Here is a 16,979-nt window from a genome sequence, read left to right as displayed (position 1 = left end):
GGCCCCTTTACGCAATCTGCGTTAGCCACACGCAAACGTTTAAAACCGACACATACCAGCACTCGACACACCAGAAAACCTCTCCAGCGTTCTCGCCAATCAGCCCGCCGCTCCTCCAGGCCTCCTTTGCACACCGTTCCTCGTGCTCATCCAATCTCAAACGTTCAGGTATGGCTTTTTTTTTGAATCGGCACGGGAAGTACTCGACTGACGACCTGTTCACGCTTAGAAGCAACATACAATGCCGCGCAATACCGCAACACCGAGCCTCGAAAACCGCATCACCCGTGGTATAGACCGAGCGATGCCGTTGAAGAAGGTCCGTAACACAACGACGGCGAGCAAGCAGGTGAAGGCAGGACCCAGCACCCCGGCGCGCAGCACCATTTCGGAACCGCGACGCAAGGCTGTGGACGACTGGCGAAGGGACGTTGTCACACACACGGAGACCGCTCAGACGGTCTCATCAACAAGCCATGCCGGCCCTCACCGCGGGCTCGCACCGCCCCCACGCCTGTCATTCCGGGTTAGTCGATGCCCTACTCGTGTGGCTAACTTGGGGCTTACAATATTTTCCTTTGCTTCAGACTGGCGATCTGGTCGTGGTTTATGCGTCTGACAACAACGGAGGTCACATATGGTGCACAGGCGAGGTCGCGCACCTCAAAAGGTGCCATGGGCCCAAATTGACAGTATGTCCCAGTCTTGTTTGAGCTCTGCGTCGATCTCATGCTGACACGTTGTGCTCCAGGACGCGGGTACATATGAGTACCCCGTAATGCTCGATAACCGACAGCCTCGAGTCACGCAGTGGTTCGACGAAAGCCTGGGTCATATTTACCATCAGCGTTCATGATGACTGCTGCGGTTCGGGCTGTAACACATACGTCTACCTTCTTCGGGGCTTCACAGCATCCAACGGATCGTTCGATGTTGAAAGGCATTGATTGTACAGTAGCTTGTATCTCTGACTACCGATTTATGTCTCCGTTCTCTATGATTATGTATACATGCTAGGCGCTTGCAAAGAAGTTTACCGGGAACGTCCACTTTCAAAACCTTCGTTCTGAACTGCCTTCGACGGTTTCATGCAGCGTGGTTCCCATACTCCTTGACACTAGTAAGTCCCAAGTAAGTCCCACTCATACTAACTCCCGAGCGCCAGCAGTGAGCGCTCTCGGTACTCCATTTGCGCGTCCATCACAGAGCATCAGGAAAAGCCAAATCCTCCAGACGGAGACGCCCGACTCCAGCGCTCCAGGGGCCTCCATATGGAGACACGTTCTCCATCCCTGCGACAAACCTCATCTCGCGCTTGCTTCGACGTACGAGCTCATAGATCTGGCCTTCCGTAGGCCGGCCGCAATGATTTTAATTGTGAGCGGGGAGGGCGTCGTTGGTGAGTCGCGCGGGGAAGCCGTGGGAACGCCTCCATAGGCTCCATATGGCCGCGGATGGAGACAGGGCGTCTCCGCACATTGGGGGGGAGTCTCCAGCGCTCAATCCAACCACCTGTTACCATATAGGGCCCCTGGTTCCTGAGGTCATTCCTGATGAGGTACGAAGAATGCTGACTTCTACGGGTTTGGCATTGGTTCTACCTTTAACGTCCTTTTCGGGCTGGAGTATACGCACCGCGTCTCGTATACACGCAGCTGACACGCGGAGGCGATGGTCATGTCGGCCTTCTGATGGGTAGCGCGTGGTTCGATGCGATAGCGTCACCATATGGATCCGACCATGCAAGGAAATGATCAGCTTCTTCAGGAGAACTCGGAGATCTATCTAATCCCCATCCCGGGGGCGGATGATGTGCGTGCCAAGAATACATATAAGTAGCGGCGCGTCCAGCTTTCGACCCGACAGCCATCCGCCCGACGTCCTCGGCCGATATGTTCTCCCTCAACTTGGGGCTCGTACGCCTCGGCGCGCTTGCTGTGCTGCTCTTCCAGCTCGCTGGAACGTCGGAGGCGCGTCATCTCCCCGCCAACCCTCAGTGGACGAAGCTCGCTGCCAGGAGGGCGCAGAATTCCCCTGCGAAACGCGCGGCGGACGCGACGACGTTCCCAGTGTTCAATTTTACACAGCCTCTTGACCATTTTGTGGACACCGGCTTCACGTTCCAGCAACGATACTGGCTCAGCGACCGTCACTACAAGCCTGGCGGTCCTGTCATCGTCTTCGAGGCGGGCGAGGGTCCAGGAGATGAGCGTATGCCCATCCTCGATACAGGCATCCTCAACATCCTCGCCAACGCCACGGACGGGCTCGCCATCGTGCTGGAGCACAGATATTACGGTACAGCGCTTCAGCTTGTCTGTCACAAGATCCGAATGCTCCGAGTGCTTACAAACTCGCGTTCCAGGGGAGTCGGTGCCTGTGCAGAATTTCACGACCGATTCTCTGAGGTACGGCATTGGCGGTACTCCTCCCGAAACCATGCGTGTCAGTCGCTGATAGCGGCCACGTCCAGGTGGCTCAACAACGAGCAGGCCGCGGCCGACTCCGCCAACTTCATCGACAACGTCACGTTCCCCGGCATCCCAGGCGATCTCACGGCGCCCGGGACGCCGTGGATATACTACGGCGTGAGTTAGCAAACAACCTCCGGCGCAATGCCAGCGTCTCACGCACCACATGCCACCTCGCAGGGTTCCTACGGCGGCGCGCGCGCGGCGCACATGCGCGTGCTCTACCCGGACCTCGTCTTCGGCGCGATCGCGTCGAGCGGGGTCGTGCACGCGACGCTCGACGACTGGCGGTACTTCGACATTATCCGGCAGTCCGCGCCGGCGGCGTGCATCACGCAGGTCGAGCGCACCATCGACGAGGTCGACAGACTCATCACGAGCCCGAATGCGAAGACGCGGCTCGCTATCAAGTCGGTCTTTGGGCTGCAGAACGTCACGTATGACCCGGACTTCGCTTCGCTGCTATCGGTACGTGTGGTGCAATACAAAATGTGGACGAGAAGAGGCTGACGCCATGCGCACAGAACCCGCTCGGCGCGTGGCAGTCGAACAACTGGGACCCCGCGGTAGGCAGCACGTCGTTTGCGCGGTTCTGCGCGGCGCTCGGAACTCCGGACAACGCAACCGTGCACACCGTGCAAGGTATCACGGTCAGCAACGCGACATTCAACTACGCAACGTACATCAACAGGGTAAGCTGACATCTATTCGCAAAATTGGCATCATTAACAAGGCGTGCAGACTATATCCAGGGAGTGCCAGCCGCCCCAGAACCAGGATGAGGTGAGTTAACGGCATCCTGCTCTGCGTCACGCTGTCCGCAGGACCTGACACCTTCGATTAGTGCTTCGGGACGATCACCGCGCCGGACCAGTTCAAGGCGACCGACCTTTCACAGACGTGGCGCTTGTGGGACTTCCAAGTGTGCACTCAATGGGGCTTCTTCATGGTATGCTTTGCTCTCCTGTGCGGCTTCACTGCCCTCACTCACCGACCCTCCAATGATCCGCAGACTCCCCCGCCCAATCCTGCAACCCCGCGCATCATCTCCAAACTGATCACCCAGGACTACGCCTCGCTCATCTGCAAGCTTGTATGTCTTCACGCTCGCTCACCCGCCAACAGATGAACGATGTTGATTGGCCGCGCAGGCTTATGACCCTGGAGAACACTTCCAGGTGCCCCCCGAGCCCGACGTCGAGGCAGTGAACAAGCTCGGCGGGTACAGCATTGCGTACGATCGCCTCGCCATCATTGACGGCCAGGGTACGTACACTATGGCTTGCTCCATTTCAGCTTTGATGATGATGCTTACACTGGTTGGGCCCGCAGACGACCCCTGGCGGGGCGACACCCCGCACAGCCCTGCGGCCCGCCCTCGCGCGGACACCACCTTGCGCCCCTTCAAGCTCATCCCCCGTGAGTCTCCCAACAGGGCATGGCAGGAAGTTTGACTGATAGGATGTGTTGGGGATAGTCGCCGTGCACCACTACGATGAGAATGGCCTGGCAGACCCCAGCCAGGAGCCGCCGCAGATCCAGGCTATCCACCAGCAGGAGATCGAGTTCGTGAAGGCCTGGCTGAAGGACTTCAAGGCACCGTCGAAGCCGTAGAGCGTCATTTGTGTATGCGACTGAATGTACCAGCGAGGCACTACGCAATACGAAGCAAGAGTCCGTACTGGCACATTCGTTTCAGACGGACAGGATGCCTTGTTCGAATTAGCTCAGCGCATCAGTCGTCACACCCAGGAGGTATACAGAAAGCAGATGGATTGGAATAGTGTATGAAACATAACGAGTGAGTACGGATATCATGAGAGGTCGTCAGAAGGAATACACGATGGACGCTGCAAGCGCAATAACAATACACCGTAGAACGTCGAGCAAAAAGCGAACCTGCGAGCCCGATGGAACAAGTCTGGTATCATCGAGCGTTCTAGTCAAAGTCTTCGAAATTCGAGCCCCCATCGTCCTCGTCCCCGGACGTGATCTCGACATACTTCGACACCACGCCCCTCGTCGCGCGTTTAGGCGCCTCGGCTCGTGGCTTCGGAGGCGCGGGCACGACCTCGTCGTCCGAGAAGTCGTTATCCGAAGCGATCGTCTTCTTCGCTGCAGCCCTCTTCACTGGCGGTGCGGCCTTGCTCTTCGCGGCCTGACTGCTCGTCGACACCTTGCGAGCCGTGGGCTTCTTCGCAGCAGCTGCGGCTGGACCCGCCTTGCCGAAGAAGTCGGTCATCGCGGCCTGCTTGCCGTTCTTGGCCGGTGCGGAGACCTCCATGACCTCGTCGTCATCGTCGTCTGGCGGGGACTGCGATGCCTTCTTCTTCTTTGGCGGGGGCTTCATCGATAGCTCGTCATCGCTATCGTCGATCTCCGCGTCCAGGCTGCAATAACACATCAATCAACTGCTCGGGCGCGCAAACATACTAGGGCTCACCTCTTCCGCTTGGTAGCAGAACCATTCTTCGCCTTCGCTTTCCCCTTGCCCTTTGCGGACGACGGTGTCTCGAACTCGGAATCAGACTCAGCCTTCACTGGCGCCTTCCTCTTGGCTGCAGGCTTCGGCGGTGGCTCATCGACCATCTCCAAATCTGAGTCCGACTCAATCTTGGTGACGACCTTTTTGGCTGGAGCAGCACGCTTCTTCGGTGGAGGGGGCGGGACCACATCATCGTCGTCGTCGTCGCCCTTCTTCAGAGCGACGTTCGAGCCAGAAGGAACGGCAGTTGTGGGCTTCTTCGTCTCGGACGCCTTTCTCGCTTTCGCAGTAGCCTTGCCGGGCTTGAAGTCGTCGTCCTCTTCCGCCTTCGTCTTCTTGGGTGCCGCAAAGGGGAGCTTCCCGGCCTTCTTCTTGCCCTTCTTTGCGGCACCATCACCCTCGGCGGCGCAAAGCTTGGCCTCCCAGTCGATGCACGTTGTCTGTTAGAGAGCAGGTGAGTACCCATGGGAGGCTGAGGTAGTGTTTATCTTACCTTCCACTGGTCGAGGAAAGCGTCGAGATCCGTCTGCCAGATCTGGATGGGCGTGAGCTCGAGCAGCGTCAGCAACTCAGTCTCCTTCTCCTTGGCTTGCTGGAGCAGCTTGTCGATCTGTGGGGCGGTAGTTCCAGCAAACGCAGCATAGAAACCCTGAAAGGGAGACGGACCTTCTCTTTCGTCAAGCTCCAGATAGCCATGCCCAAGAGGTAGTCGTAGTCGGTGACATTGCCCTCGAAGTCGCTACCATCCTCGTCCTCGACAACGTCCTCGATCTCGCCGTGAACCTTGGCCTTGGCCACCTTCGGGAAGGGGCGGAACTGCTTCTTGCGGAGCTCGGCCACGATGTCCGCCTTCTTGCGGTTGTTGACGATGAGCTCCTTGTCGATGATCATCTTGACGAAGCGTGCCTGGTTGTTCAGGCGATCAAGCTGCGTTTGGAGCTCGTTCGCCAAGAAGTCCTGCATGCGTTGTGAACACCCGCAGCTGCAATGCAGACGAAGCAAGACAGGCATACCTTGCGCTTCTGGTAGTACGCCAGACGACGCGGGTAGAAGTCCTCAATGATCTCCTCCGCCGCACTGTACTTCTTGATCTTGCTGTCGAAGTCGAAGCAAACCATGTTCGCGGTGCTGACCTTCGTCGTCAGCTTGAAGAACTCGTGGAAGCCCTGCTTCTCCGCCTGCTCCATGCCCTTCTCGGTCATCGTGACCACGAAGTGGACGTTCATGTTGTTGTGGTACTCTTTGTAGTCCTGCGGAAAAGCACATAATTAGCTGTCTGCGTAAGGAAGTAGCGCGGACGAGGCTTACCTTAACGGGTCCGTCGCCCTTCTCGCCGCACATCACCTCGAGCTCGGCCTTGAACGTCTGCGTCCACTTGTGGATGGGCAGCTCGGTGATCTCGATGGTTGAGTCGTCGACCTTGGTGATCGTGCCCAGGACGTCGTACTTGTTGTCGCCGGTCTTCTTGATCGCGCCCGAGAAGCCGCGCCACCACGGGAGCATGGGAACCTGCTCCTCCCCGTTCATGAGACGGCGGAGGTTCGCGACGATGTCTTCAGGGTTGAAGCTAGGGACGGAAGTACTCCAGCCTGTATAACAGCATTAGCGGGCGGGGTAACGCGTGAGCTATTTGACAACGTACCAGTGCCAATACCCTCAGCGCCGTTGACCAAGACAAGGGGGATAACGGGCATGTACCACTCGGGCTCCACCGACCTACCGTCGTCCTGCTGGTACGACAGAACCGCATCGTCTGCGGGGTGCATTACAGTGCGGATGACCGGCGCCAGCTCGGTGTAGATGTAACGAGCCGCGGCGTGGTCCTTACCGCCTTGATCACGCGTACCGAATTGACCGTTTGGCAAAAGCAAGTTCATGTTGTTGCTCCCGACGTAGTCCTGTGCCAGGTTGATAATGGTGGCCATCAAACTTGCTTCGCCGTGGTGGTAGGCTGAAGTCTCGGAAACGTATCCGACGAGTTGGGCAACCTAGACGTCGTGTGTTAGAGCAGAGATTTCGGAAGATACCTAGGCAGGCGTCTAACCTTGATTTCCCTCTTCAGGTTGCGCTTGAAGCAAGACCAGATGACCTTCCGCTGACCAGGCTTCAAGCCGTCTGCCACAGAAGGAATGGAACGGATGTTGTCCGCCATTGAGAAAAGAATGAGCTCGCGGTTGATGAAGTCCTTCAGAGGGATCTCGCGCTGGGTATGATCGAGGTAGGTGCCAGGCTAGCGGGACAAAATAAGTATACGTTCGGACGTCGCAAAACCGGGGTACTATTTACCTTGAACTGGCGGAGCCACTCCTTCCGGTCGTCTGCCTTCTTCTTGCTGAACGCTAGCTCGATGAGCTCGCGGTCACCATCCTGCTGAGTGGAGAACGGGATCATGTGGCGCTTCATGTCCCTGAAGTAGTCACGGGCATCCTCGTCTTTGCTCGTACCAAGACCCTGTAGACCTTTCAGTCTGGCAACCGGGGTTGGAACCAGCTGCCACGCACCTTGTAGTACTTGTGCTCCCACTTGTGCGAATCGGGCGTGTCTTCTAGCCACATCTCGTACTCCGGAATTGTGTAGAAGTTGATGATGGTCTTGCCCTTCCATACCTGTGACGAGTGTGAGCATGAGCATGGACGAAAACATGCAAATCACATACTCGAACGACAGGCGTGATGAACTCGACGAGGAACTTAGGCAGCTTCAGGAGCGAGGGGTAGAAGTGGTCGAGGTAGTTGATGAGAAGGCCCTTGATATGCGAACCATCATGATCCTAGCCGTGTACGAGGTGGTTAGCGCAGTCCGCACTTTTAAACTGGTGACTTTTTTTACCTGATCCGTCATGAGCATCAGACGTCCGTAACGCAGGCTGTTCACGTCCGTGTACTCTTTGTTGTGCTGCAAGCCCATGATCTTCTTGATGTTCTGAATCTCCTCGTTCTTCATAATCTGGTCATGCTTCGCATCACGGACGTTCAGCAGCTTTCCACGGAGCGGGAAGACACCGAAGTTGTCGCGACCGACGACACCGAGACCGGCGATAGCCAACGCCCTAGCGGAATCACCCTCAGTGAGGATGAGAGTACAATCCCCAGCTTTACGCGTGCCCGCGTTGTTCGCGTCTGACAGTTTCGTCATGCCGGTCAATCTAAAAGAAGACTTCAGCCAAGCAGTTTAGTGCCCGGCACGCATGAATAGTACCTCGTACGGCGGTTGCCATCCGTCTTCTTCAGCTGCTGATCAGCCTTGAACTTAGCCCAGTTCAGGACGTGGTCGACGATGGAGGACTTGGCGACTATACGTGGTGCGTAAGATGAGTGCATCCAATGAATACAAACCCCACCCACCCTTCTTCATGAAGTCTTCCGACAGTGTAGGGCGAGTACCGAACTTGCTCGCAGGGAGTGTCAGTGTCTCCTTCGTCTGACTGTCGAAGGTCGGGTTCTCGATGAGCGCGTTCACAAATATCCACATGTGGTTCTTGATCTGCGCGGGCTTGATCGTCGCAGCCTTGTTCTTCTTCGAAATGGAGGTGATGAGAGCCTTCGCAATCTGGTCGGCCATGTAGTTGACGTGTGTTCCACCCTTCGACGTCGAGATGGAGTTAGCGAACGAGACCTGTTGGAAGGACCCGTCCGAGACCGCGAACGCCACCTCCCAGCGCGTCCCTATCGGCTCGTAGATGATGCTCGGCTTGACCTGCGCGGCGCCTCCCGAGACGTCCGCCGCTTCCTGTGCAGCGGAATTGATGAAGAGCTCGACGTATTGCTTGAAGTTCTTGATCTTCAGCCGCTCGTCATTTAGGAACACCTTCACGTCCTTGGTCGTGCCCGCAAGATCGTGCACGCGCTTCTTGAGCAGCGAGACCGTGTCTTCGTCGATGGAGTCCATCCCGAACCGCTTCAGGTCTGGCTTGAACGTGACCCGCGTGTACTCCTCCCCACGCCCGTTCTTCGTGATCTTCGCCTTCCCTATCTTGCTCATGTTTTCTGTCCATGTCTGGGAGTACTTCTGGCTGGTGTTCTTGTCGGCGGTGTCGACGGTGAATTCTGTGGAGTAGATGTTCGCGAGCTTGGCGCCGTATCCGTTACGACCACCCGTGAGCTTCTTCTCGTCGTCATCGTAGTTCGAAGACGAAAGTAAGTGGCCGAAGATGAGTTCGGGAATGTAGATCTTCTCTTTCTTGTGCATCTCAATGGGGATACCGCGTCCGTTGTTGTACACTGTGATTGTGTTGTTCTCAACGTCGATATTGACCTTGATTGTGTCCATGGACGCGTCGTTGATCTAGTTGGAACGCGACGTGAGTTACGGCGTTCTCTCGGAGTGCGGCGAGCGAGGCTGGGGATGGCATATGCTTGTGCAAGACCGAGTGCCACCTCGCATACATCAAGGGTAGCATATATGCTGAGGCTGAGACTATTGTCACCCACCTTGTTATCCGCTGCGTTGACCAGAATTTCGTCTACAATCTTGAAGAACCCGGGTACGTATTTGATTTCGCGGTGCACCATCCGCTTGTTCTCCGAGTCCCATGTCCACATCATCTGCGTGATAGTTTCGACGCTCCCGATGTACGAATCGGGACGCTTCAGGATATGCTCAAGTTGCGAGAGCTAGAGGGCTATCTGTTACGCCTGAACGCGTCTCAAGTGCATATATGCGCGCACCTTGGTGTACATTTCCGATGCTGTCTTCTTCTTCCCGTTCGTGGGCGCCGAAGGTCCTGCCAGGGGTGCCACAGCGGAGGCAGGGTCCTCGTCCATCGGGTCTTCGTCTTCATCACTGTCTGCGTTGTCGTTCTTGTCTAGGAGCACCTTGGTCTTCTTCGTCACCTTGGGTTTCGTAGCAGCCTTCGGTGCAGCCTTAGACACGGGTTTCTTCGCAGGTGCCTTCTTCTTGGGCGCAGGCGCGTAGCCGTCAGACTCCGAGCCCGAGACGTCAAGGTCGAAGTTCTCTTCCGAGGAGCTCATCGTGCTGAACTAGTGGTCGTGAGTCCCGTCGACAGTGGTAGTGTGGCAGTCCGATGGGGAAGAAGTGGAAAGGCGAGGGTGGCTCGCGTCGTGACGGTTCGTGTCAACACGTTCAACGCGAAACGCGACCATCTTTGAAGAACGCGCCCTGCACGTGACAGTAGCGCCCATCTTCGCCACATCTTGGATTTTCCCCGTTTCAGCAAGTTCATCATCTTCCTATAAACGTAGATGATGCAAATACTTGATACGTCTCGAATGGTTCGCATTTTTAGGACATAATTTCTACTCCATTTACCGGGAGAGAACGCGTGAACGATGCATTTGCTCGCGACACGCGGTCAGTCACACCGACTCACGCGTCACCGTCGCGTACGCGATGCGTTTGGTAGGCGCTTTTGATGTCTGCGTTCGACGCTCCGACTGGTCGCGATCTGCCTTCTTGATCACTCTCAGAGTCATAAGTTAGGACTTCGTTGGCTCCCCACCATTTTGTGGGATAACCACCTTATAGCCGTCCAATGGCTGCTCGTGTTGATTACATGTCAAACAAGGCTGACTTTGACTTCTCATGCCCCATGGCTGAGTTGGTTACAGCGTCCGACTGTTAAACGTCTCCGTGATGTTGCAAGTACATCGGAAGGTCGTGAGTTCGAGCCTCACTGGGGCAGTATGGGCAGAGCGTGATCACTTTTTGTTTGGATGGAAGAAGTGCTGCAAGCACATAGTGATCATTGGGCCCCATTTTGAGAGCTTGGTCACACAGCAAACATCCTAGGATATCAGGACGTCAGATAGGCCCAGGAACTTGAAGCAAATGATAACTGTCAAAAATCTCTTTGTTCGGGGACAAAGGATTAGTGGCAGTTTTAGTTTGCTTCACGATCTTAAAGTCTTTCTGGGGCCGTGATATCCTGCGATGCTTGCCGTGTCAGATCTAGTGGGCGCCATAAAAGCACTATTTACAGTGAGAACTGGACAGATATAGATATGATGCAGGGCACCCAAACGATACTCAGCAGGTTGTACTTATTAGAGTTTGGGATCACTACGCTTGCCAAAAGGGGACGAATAACCGCTATAGACGCCCACCACAAATTCGCTCGTCTTCCCCCTTCGCGGTCTACTCGCCGTACTACACCGACAATGCTTGCTTTGCGCCGTCTGCCTCGCTTTGCTCCTAGACTCGCAAGCGTACGCGGAAACGCGACCCTTGAGGCCGCCGCTCACTCGCAGGCCGACGCCGCGTCGCCGCCTCCCTCATCGGTGACAGCGAAGTCCAGCGGGGCCACCGGCAACGGCGCTGGAAGCCTTGCGGAACAGCAGCAGGGTGTCAAGGGCCGGAAGAAGGCTGCACAAGCTCAGGTCCCGCGCGAATGGTGTCGCCCAATCGCGAAGGGCGTCGAGCCCGCGTACGACTACGCGCTACGCTACATCGTCAAGGACGCGACGTTCATGCGGAAGGAGCTGGAAGAGCTCCGTGCGGCGGCGGAGGCTGAGGCGAAGAAGCCAGAGGGAGAGCGGGACGAGGCGGCGTTGCAGGGGATGCGTGAACAGATTCGCATCCTGGAGATCCAGAGCGAGGCGAACCTACCGGACGTGCGGTGGAAGGCGAGGAATGGCTTGGGTGAGTGCTTTCGACTGGGTTAGCGCGTGCTTCTGCTGAATTACACGTAGCGGATATGAGCACGCCGATTCATAGGCATTTGGTTGAGCAGCAGTGGAGAGAAGAGGGTGACCTGGACTTGTTGGTAGGTCTTGTTGCGTTCCGGCGCCCGCAGACTGAGTGCTCACTGGTAATAGATGGAACGTATCTATCAAATGAACGTTGTCCCGGACATGCTACCCGAGCTCAAGCCTACCTTCGACCTGCGCATCAAGTATGCTGAGGCACCTCCCAAAGACAACTACCTCCGCACGCGTGTTAAGCGCAAGCTGAAGCAGGTCGAGCCTGGTATCTTCCTGGTCGCCGAACAGGTATGCTCACGACTCAGCACCCGTTCAGCAGTTGCTAACCGATTCCATGGGACGTGTAGACTCGGAGACCGCCCCAGTTATCCATGACTCTCTTCCACACAGACACGCGTCTGTACACGTTGCTGATGGTGGACCTGGACGTTCCTAACCCGGAGGACCAGTCGTTCACATCGTACCTGCACTGGTTACAGTAAGCTCGCACGCATCATTCTTCCCGCTCCGCACTAACGCTGCGTTACGTAGACCTAATGTCCCTCTATCTGCGTTCACTACTACGCCGACTGTTCCGCTCGATACACACACGCCTTATGTCCCTCCCCACCCGCAGCGCGGCACGCCCTACCACCGCTACGTTCTGCTCATGCTCCCCCAATCGTCTCCCACCGAGCCGATCGACATTCCGGTGTTCCAGGAGTCCGAACGGCTCGGGTTTAACTTCCGAGCCTTTGCGGAGCAGTACGGGTTTGACGGTGCACGGGGCGGCGGAGCGCACATGTGGCGTGAGGAGTGGGACGAGACGGTCTCCCACATCTACCAGCATACACTCAGTAAGTCAAAATTAGCACGGGTATATATAGCTGGGCTAACGTGTTTGCGGCCTTACAGAGAAGGAGGAGCCGCGGTTTGGCAAGATGCCCAGGGCCGACCCGTACGCGGAGCTCAAGCGGACGAAAAAGTACCTCTAGACGTGTCGAGTACAATGCCAGTCTTTTTATACGTAGTCAACCTCATAATACGATGTGCCCTCTGCTTTCCGGGTGGATATTCGCCTTGTCTGGATGCTGCCCCTGGTTGCCCGATTTCGATATAGATCTGGTGCTGCAACGTCGATCATTTCAGCTGTGCCGCTTAGCGACGACCGCCATTGGTAAATTGATGCTTCTTGCTATATCCCACCACCTTCGATAGTCATCCTACACCTCCTGCACAATGTCTGAGCTCTCCATGGGGCAGCAGCTCACGCCGAACATGCACGATTCGTCCCCACTTGGATCGCTCATCCGCCGCACGTCCTCCCGACGGACGCCTAACCAGAGGCCGTCCAACCTTGAGTTGCCCCTGACGCCCCCGCGCTCCGCTGGGAATACGCCAGGGCCGCCTTCCCCGCTGCTGCACACCGCGTTCCGCTCCTCGACAGCAACCGCGTCCTCGTACTACGATGACGCGAGCATGCGCACCTTCTCGTGGGACGGCCGCTCGGCCACGGGCACCGCACCACCCTCCCCGTCCGCGTCCAGCACACACACCTTCCGCGGCGCTTCCCCATCACAGCAGGACCGGGAGCAATACGGAGGACAGTACGGACAGCCGGGGCGTCGGTACGAGGACGGACACGACTCGGTGCGTTCGTCCAACTACGACATCGACGACATCACCGCTAGCTACCGCGACACCTGGCGTGCGTCGGGCTTGAACCCGCCCCCGCCCCCGCCCTCCGCGCCGTATCCGCAACAGTCGGAGGTCGCGCCCGCGCTGCCCACCGTCATCGTCTCCGCGGAGCCGGAGCAGCACCAGCGGTCGTATGCGGCGGTCGGGGGGCGGGTGCCGTCGCAAGTCGCGAGCGGGAGCATCAACTTCTCGCGGCCGGGCCTCCCTGCGGAAGGAGTGGATGCCGATGCGGACAGGAAGCTCGAGGTCCTCATGAGGAACGCGCGGAGTCCACACTCCCCATTGCATTCACCTGCGCTGAGCTCGCGGATGGCCCCGAGCTCGCCTGGGGGTCAGGGATCGCGTCCGGTGTCGCCAGGGTCGTACTTTGAGCAGCAGCAGCAGCCGCTACCATCTCCTTCCCTGTCTGTGCATACCCCGAACGGCGGTGGGCTTAGCCCACGGATTACATCTTCGAATAGCGTGTACTCGGAGTACTCGTACTACGAGATGCCGGCAACCCCGACCACGCTTTCACAACCGCCAACACCAGGGTTCCCGCCGCCGTCCCCGCGCGCACTCTCCCCGGTCAACCCATCCTCCGCCTCTACATTGCAAAGGTCCCCCTCGAAACAAAGTCTAAACCCGAAGGCCGAGCCGGTGGACCTCGAGAACCCGCAGACCCCGCAGGACTTCCTCCAGGTCGGCATCCAGCACCACCTAGCGAACCGACTCCAGGAGTCCGCAATTGCGTTCGAGAAGTCGGCTACGCTGAACGGCGGGTGTGGGGTGGGCATGCTTATGTGGGGTCTCGCGCAACGGCACGGCTGGGGGTGCACGAAGAGCGAGGTCGCGGGCTTTCGGTGGCTGCGGCGTGCGGCGGAGCTCGCTGTTGTTGACCTGGAGAAGGGCAGGCAAGGCGCGGATATGGGGGCGGTCAAGGTATGTTCGCTGTGCTTGCTGCCGTGTGTGAGGGTTGCGAGGTTGACCTATCTTGCTAGTCGGAGCTCGTGCTTGCCATTTACGAGGTGGGCCAGAGTTTCTACCGTGGGTGGGGGGTGGAGAAGGACAAGGAGATGGCTGTGGTCAGTCTTTCCCCTATATATCACCTGCTGGTCGCACACGCTCTTACGCACGCTGCACCGTACACAGCAATACTTCCGCGTTGCTGCGCGTCTCGGCGACCCCGACGCGCAGCAAGAGCTCGCGTTTTGCCTCTTAAATGGCAAGGGCTGCAAGAAAGACAAGCGCGAATCGGCCAAGTGGTACCGCGCAGCGGTGCGTTTCTGCCCATAATTGATTTTCTTTTGGGTCGCCGTGGCTGACGTTCAGGTAGGTCGCGCAAGGCGTAAGCGATATCGGGCTAGCCTGGATTTACAAAGACAAGTACCAATAATGCGCACCCGCCGAACCCTGCTCCCACTGGTGATATCTTGGTAGCCCTTACGGACTCCGGCCGACGAACATCGCGCATTCCTCTCTATACCCGTCGTGATCTTCTCGCATAAACCATGCTAATCTTCAGCCCGTCGCCTATAACTTATATGGCTTGGTCGTTTATCTTGGGTATTTGTGTATTTGTTTGTGTTGCTGTATCATTATTAGATTCTGCTGCCGCCCCCGTCCGTTCCCAATCCGTCTGCCCTTGGCATTAAGACACCTCTTACGTACTGACCATGAGCTTTACCAAAGTATCTGTACGGGTGATCCGCAAAAACATTGCTGCCCCAGTGAGGCTCGAACTCACGACCTTCCGATGTGCTTTAAGTAACAGTCGGACGCTGTAACCAACTCAGCCATGGGGCATATGGGAGTTATAGCCAATGACTATTTACATTCTGTAGATTTCACTCCCATCGGCCAAGAAAGGTGCAGTCTGGCAAGATCGCGGGCCCGTTACTTTGCGCTCACTTCCAACCATCGCTGCCTCAGGACGCAAGCTGCCTGTTGCTTCATGTGGACCGTCGTAAGTTATGCTTCAAGCTAAGAACAACGCGGTACATACAACGTTCAATTAACGCAAAGCGTAAGGTATAAGTAAAACCACGTGGACCGTTCCTGATCTGGCGCGTGGGTGGCTGAGGGGCGAGAGCGGGGTCGCCGTCGCATCCCATACGCCGACGGCACCCTCTCCTCATCCCCGCTCGCCTGTCGTCGAGACACTCACACCTCGCGGACCCCGCTGCAACTTCTCCAGTTGACGAAGATCCCCACCAGGCACCTATCCTCACCCCGGACACGACTGCTTCACATATCGGCGCATACACCCAGCTTCCAGTCCGCCAACGAGCACCCACGCGTCATCGAATCCCTCGCCTGCGTCGAGACCCTCGCAACGCTTCACGATGCCCAACACAAGCTCAGCTCCCCACACTCATACTACCCACGGCCACCCCTCCTCCGTGCACGCCCTCGCCAGCACAAGGCCCATCGCTACCCACGCCCCAGCCACGCCCGTCGTCACTTCGGCGGCGGCGCAGGCACCCCGGGCTCGCGGGCAGAACACCCGGAAACGCGCCGTGCAGGCGGACGACGCTGCGTATCACGCTGCCGCGGGCACGAAACGCGCCGCGCCCGAGCGCGCGGACGGCGACCGCGAGCGCACGAAGCGCAAACGCGTCGACGCGTCCGGGGGCAGCGCGGGCTCCCAGGTCAATGCGGGGCACTCGGGCAACGTGGGGGAGAAGGAGGATCGGGTGTCGCTGGTGAGCCTGTTATTCTTTCGACCTATATTTCTTGCGTGCTGTGTGGGGCGGATCTCGGACGCTTGTCTGGTAGAACGTTACGAGACGTGGGACGCGTCCTAAGGCTATTGTACATGTCATGCCGAACCTGACATACAGTTCGTCTGTCGAGATGCGCATATGTTCGGCTGTCTTCGCCTATGCCTCCCTCGACGAGTGGAGGGGAGTGTGCACTCGGGGCGCAGGTTGGGCGTCAACGTGTCGTGTTGAGGTCCCAAGCACCTGCGCTGACCGCTCGGAACGAAGCGGCGGCGAGCCTGCCCGAAAGGGAGCAGGAGCCGGCCGCCCCGGAAACCGAGCAGCAGACGCGGGCCGCTACAGGGGACTGTGTGCTAGCTACTACATGGTACTATGGAGCTAGGTAGATACAGAGGCTGAATGAAACAGGAATGCGAGTGAACGATGAGTGAATGAGGGGATGGTGGGAGGGGCAAAGAAAACGGCGCCGGCGCGATGAAGTCGCCCGGGCGGCTGCGAGCGGAGCATGAGACGACAACTCGGACGCGCTGTAGCGCAAGTGGCACGTACCTGCGAGCGGAGCATGAGACGACGGCGTCTCTGCTCTCGCTCGCGAGGCTATCTATATGGCACAGAGCATCGTGCTTTGTCCTGTCGCTGCCGCGACGAGGACAAAGCGTCGGAGTCACGTGGGCCTCGTCCGCATCGCGAAGACCCCGAACTTCAAAGAAGTTCGAACCATCTTCGCCTATGCCTCCCTCGACGAGTGGAGGGGAGTGTGCACTCGGGGCGCAGGTTGGGCGTCAACGTGTCGTGTTGAGGTCCCAAGCACCTGCGCTGACCGCTCGGAACGAAGCGGCGGCGAGCCTGCCCGAAAGGGAGCAGGAGCCGGCCGCCCCGGAAACCGAGCAGCAGACGCGGGCCAAGTGGAGGAGCCTTGGAGAGCCGGAGGAGCGGGAAAGGCGGAGTGCGGATGCGGCCACAGAAAGAAGGATTGGGAATTAAT

General features: G+C 57.7%; 5 protein-coding genes and 2 non-coding genes across 7 annotated transcripts; 5 read left to right on the top strand and 2 right to left on the bottom strand.

The window, feature by feature from the left end:
• Positions 1-1,892: 1,892 nt before the first annotated feature.
• Positions 1,893-4,085, top strand: TRAVEDRAFT_110969 (peptidase S28; the record flags this gene model as incomplete). Its single annotated transcript, XM_008035145.1, has 11 exons — positions 1,893-2,298; positions 2,366-2,408; positions 2,474-2,588; positions 2,652-2,939; positions 2,996-3,163; positions 3,213-3,254; positions 3,316-3,420; positions 3,484-3,564; positions 3,623-3,737; positions 3,804-3,890; positions 3,949-4,085. The coding sequence occupies 11 exons, from the start codon at positions 1,893-1,895 to the stop codon at positions 4,083-4,085; spliced, it is 1,587 nt and encodes a 528-aa protein (XP_008033336.1).
• Positions 4,086-4,410: 325 nt separating this feature from the next.
• TRAVEDRAFT_68760 (type II DNA topoisomerase) lies at positions 4,411-9,926 on the bottom strand (the record flags this gene model as incomplete). Its single annotated transcript, XM_008035144.1, has 16 exons — positions 4,411-4,861; positions 4,915-5,396; positions 5,450-5,566; positions 5,623-5,913; positions 5,970-6,206; positions 6,265-6,545; positions 6,599-6,944; positions 7,001-7,186; positions 7,243-7,407; positions 7,458-7,562; positions 7,613-7,726; positions 7,786-8,101; positions 8,155-8,248; positions 8,301-9,240; positions 9,387-9,569; positions 9,624-9,926. The coding sequence occupies 16 exons, from the start codon at positions 9,924-9,926 to the stop codon at positions 4,411-4,413; spliced, it is 4,611 nt and encodes a 1,536-aa protein (XP_008033335.1).
• Positions 9,927-10,498: 572 nt separating this feature from the next.
• Positions 10,499-10,597, top strand: TRAVEDRAFT_t9. Its single transcript has one exon. It is a non-coding gene; the product is annotated as a tRNA-Asn (tRNA).
• A 467-nt stretch (positions 10,598-11,064) lies between these two features.
• On the top strand, positions 11,065-12,645 carry TRAVEDRAFT_140612 (PEBP-like protein). Its single transcript, XM_008035143.1, has 6 exons — positions 11,065-11,553; positions 11,604-11,677; positions 11,730-11,903; positions 11,963-12,093; positions 12,147-12,451; positions 12,510-12,645. The coding sequence occupies exons 1-6, from the start codon at positions 11,073-11,075 to the stop codon at positions 12,587-12,589; spliced, it is 1,245 nt and encodes a 414-aa protein (XP_008033334.1). The 5' UTR covers positions 11,065-11,072; the 3' UTR covers positions 12,590-12,645.
• Positions 12,646-12,950: 305 nt separating this feature from the next.
• On the top strand, positions 12,951-14,882 carry TRAVEDRAFT_26091 (HCP-like protein). Its single transcript, XM_008033720.1, has 4 exons — positions 12,951-14,213; positions 14,273-14,356; positions 14,424-14,549; positions 14,608-14,882. Exons 1-4 carry the CDS (start codon positions 13,602-13,604, stop codon positions 14,665-14,667), a joined length of 882 nt encoding a protein of 293 aa, XP_008031911.1. The 5' UTR covers positions 12,951-13,601; the 3' UTR covers positions 14,668-14,882.
• Positions 14,883-14,993: 111 nt separating this feature from the next.
• Positions 14,994-15,077, bottom strand: TRAVEDRAFT_t5. The gene has a single exon. It is a non-coding gene; the product is annotated as a tRNA-Asn (tRNA).
• Positions 15,078-15,616: 539 nt separating this feature from the next.
• TRAVEDRAFT_42590 (uncharacterized protein) lies at positions 15,617-16,078 on the top strand (the record flags this gene model as incomplete). The annotated part of the gene is made up of 1 exon (XM_008034083.1): positions 15,617-16,078. The coding sequence occupies one exon, from the start codon at positions 15,617-15,619 to the stop codon at positions 16,076-16,078; it is 462 nt and encodes a 153-aa protein (XP_008032274.1).
• Positions 16,079-16,979: the final 901 nt, after the last annotated feature.

The sequence above is a fragment of the Trametes versicolor genome (assembly GCF_000271585.1).
Source record: "Trametes versicolor FP-101664 SS1 unplaced genomic scaffold TRAVEscaffold_1, whole genome shotgun sequence".
In the NCBI taxonomy this organism is placed as follows: domain Eukaryota; kingdom Fungi; phylum Basidiomycota; class Agaricomycetes; order Polyporales; family Polyporaceae; genus Trametes; species Trametes versicolor.
Note: the sequence above shows the minus strand (reverse complement) of the source record. Positions and strands in the feature narration are given on the sequence as shown.

Bases quoted from the DNA above. Each gene is read 5' to 3' on its own strand.
- TRAVEDRAFT_26091 (XM_008033720.1), top strand. From the start codon at position 13,602: ATGGCCCCGAGCTCGCCTGGGGGTCAGGGATCGCGTCCGGTGTCGCCA. The intron at 14,214-14,272 runs GTATGTTCGCTG...CTATCTTGCTAG, and splicing joins CGGATATGGGGGCGGTCAAG to TCGGAGCTCGTGCTTGCCAT. The intron at 14,550-14,607 runs GTGCGTTTCTGC...ACGTTCAGGTAG, and splicing joins CCAAGTGGTACCGCGCAGCG to GTCGCGCAAGGCGTAAGCGA.
- TRAVEDRAFT_140612 (XM_008035143.1), top strand. From the start codon at position 11,073: ATGCTTGCTTTGCGCCGTCTGCCTCGCTTTGCTCCTAGACTCGCAAGC. The intron at 11,554-11,603 runs GTGAGTGCTTTC...AATTACACGTAG, and splicing joins GAAGGCGAGGAATGGCTTGG to CGGATATGAGCACGCCGATT. The intron at 11,678-11,729 runs GTAGGTCTTGTT...CACTGGTAATAG, and splicing joins AGGGTGACCTGGACTTGTTG to ATGGAACGTATCTATCAAAT.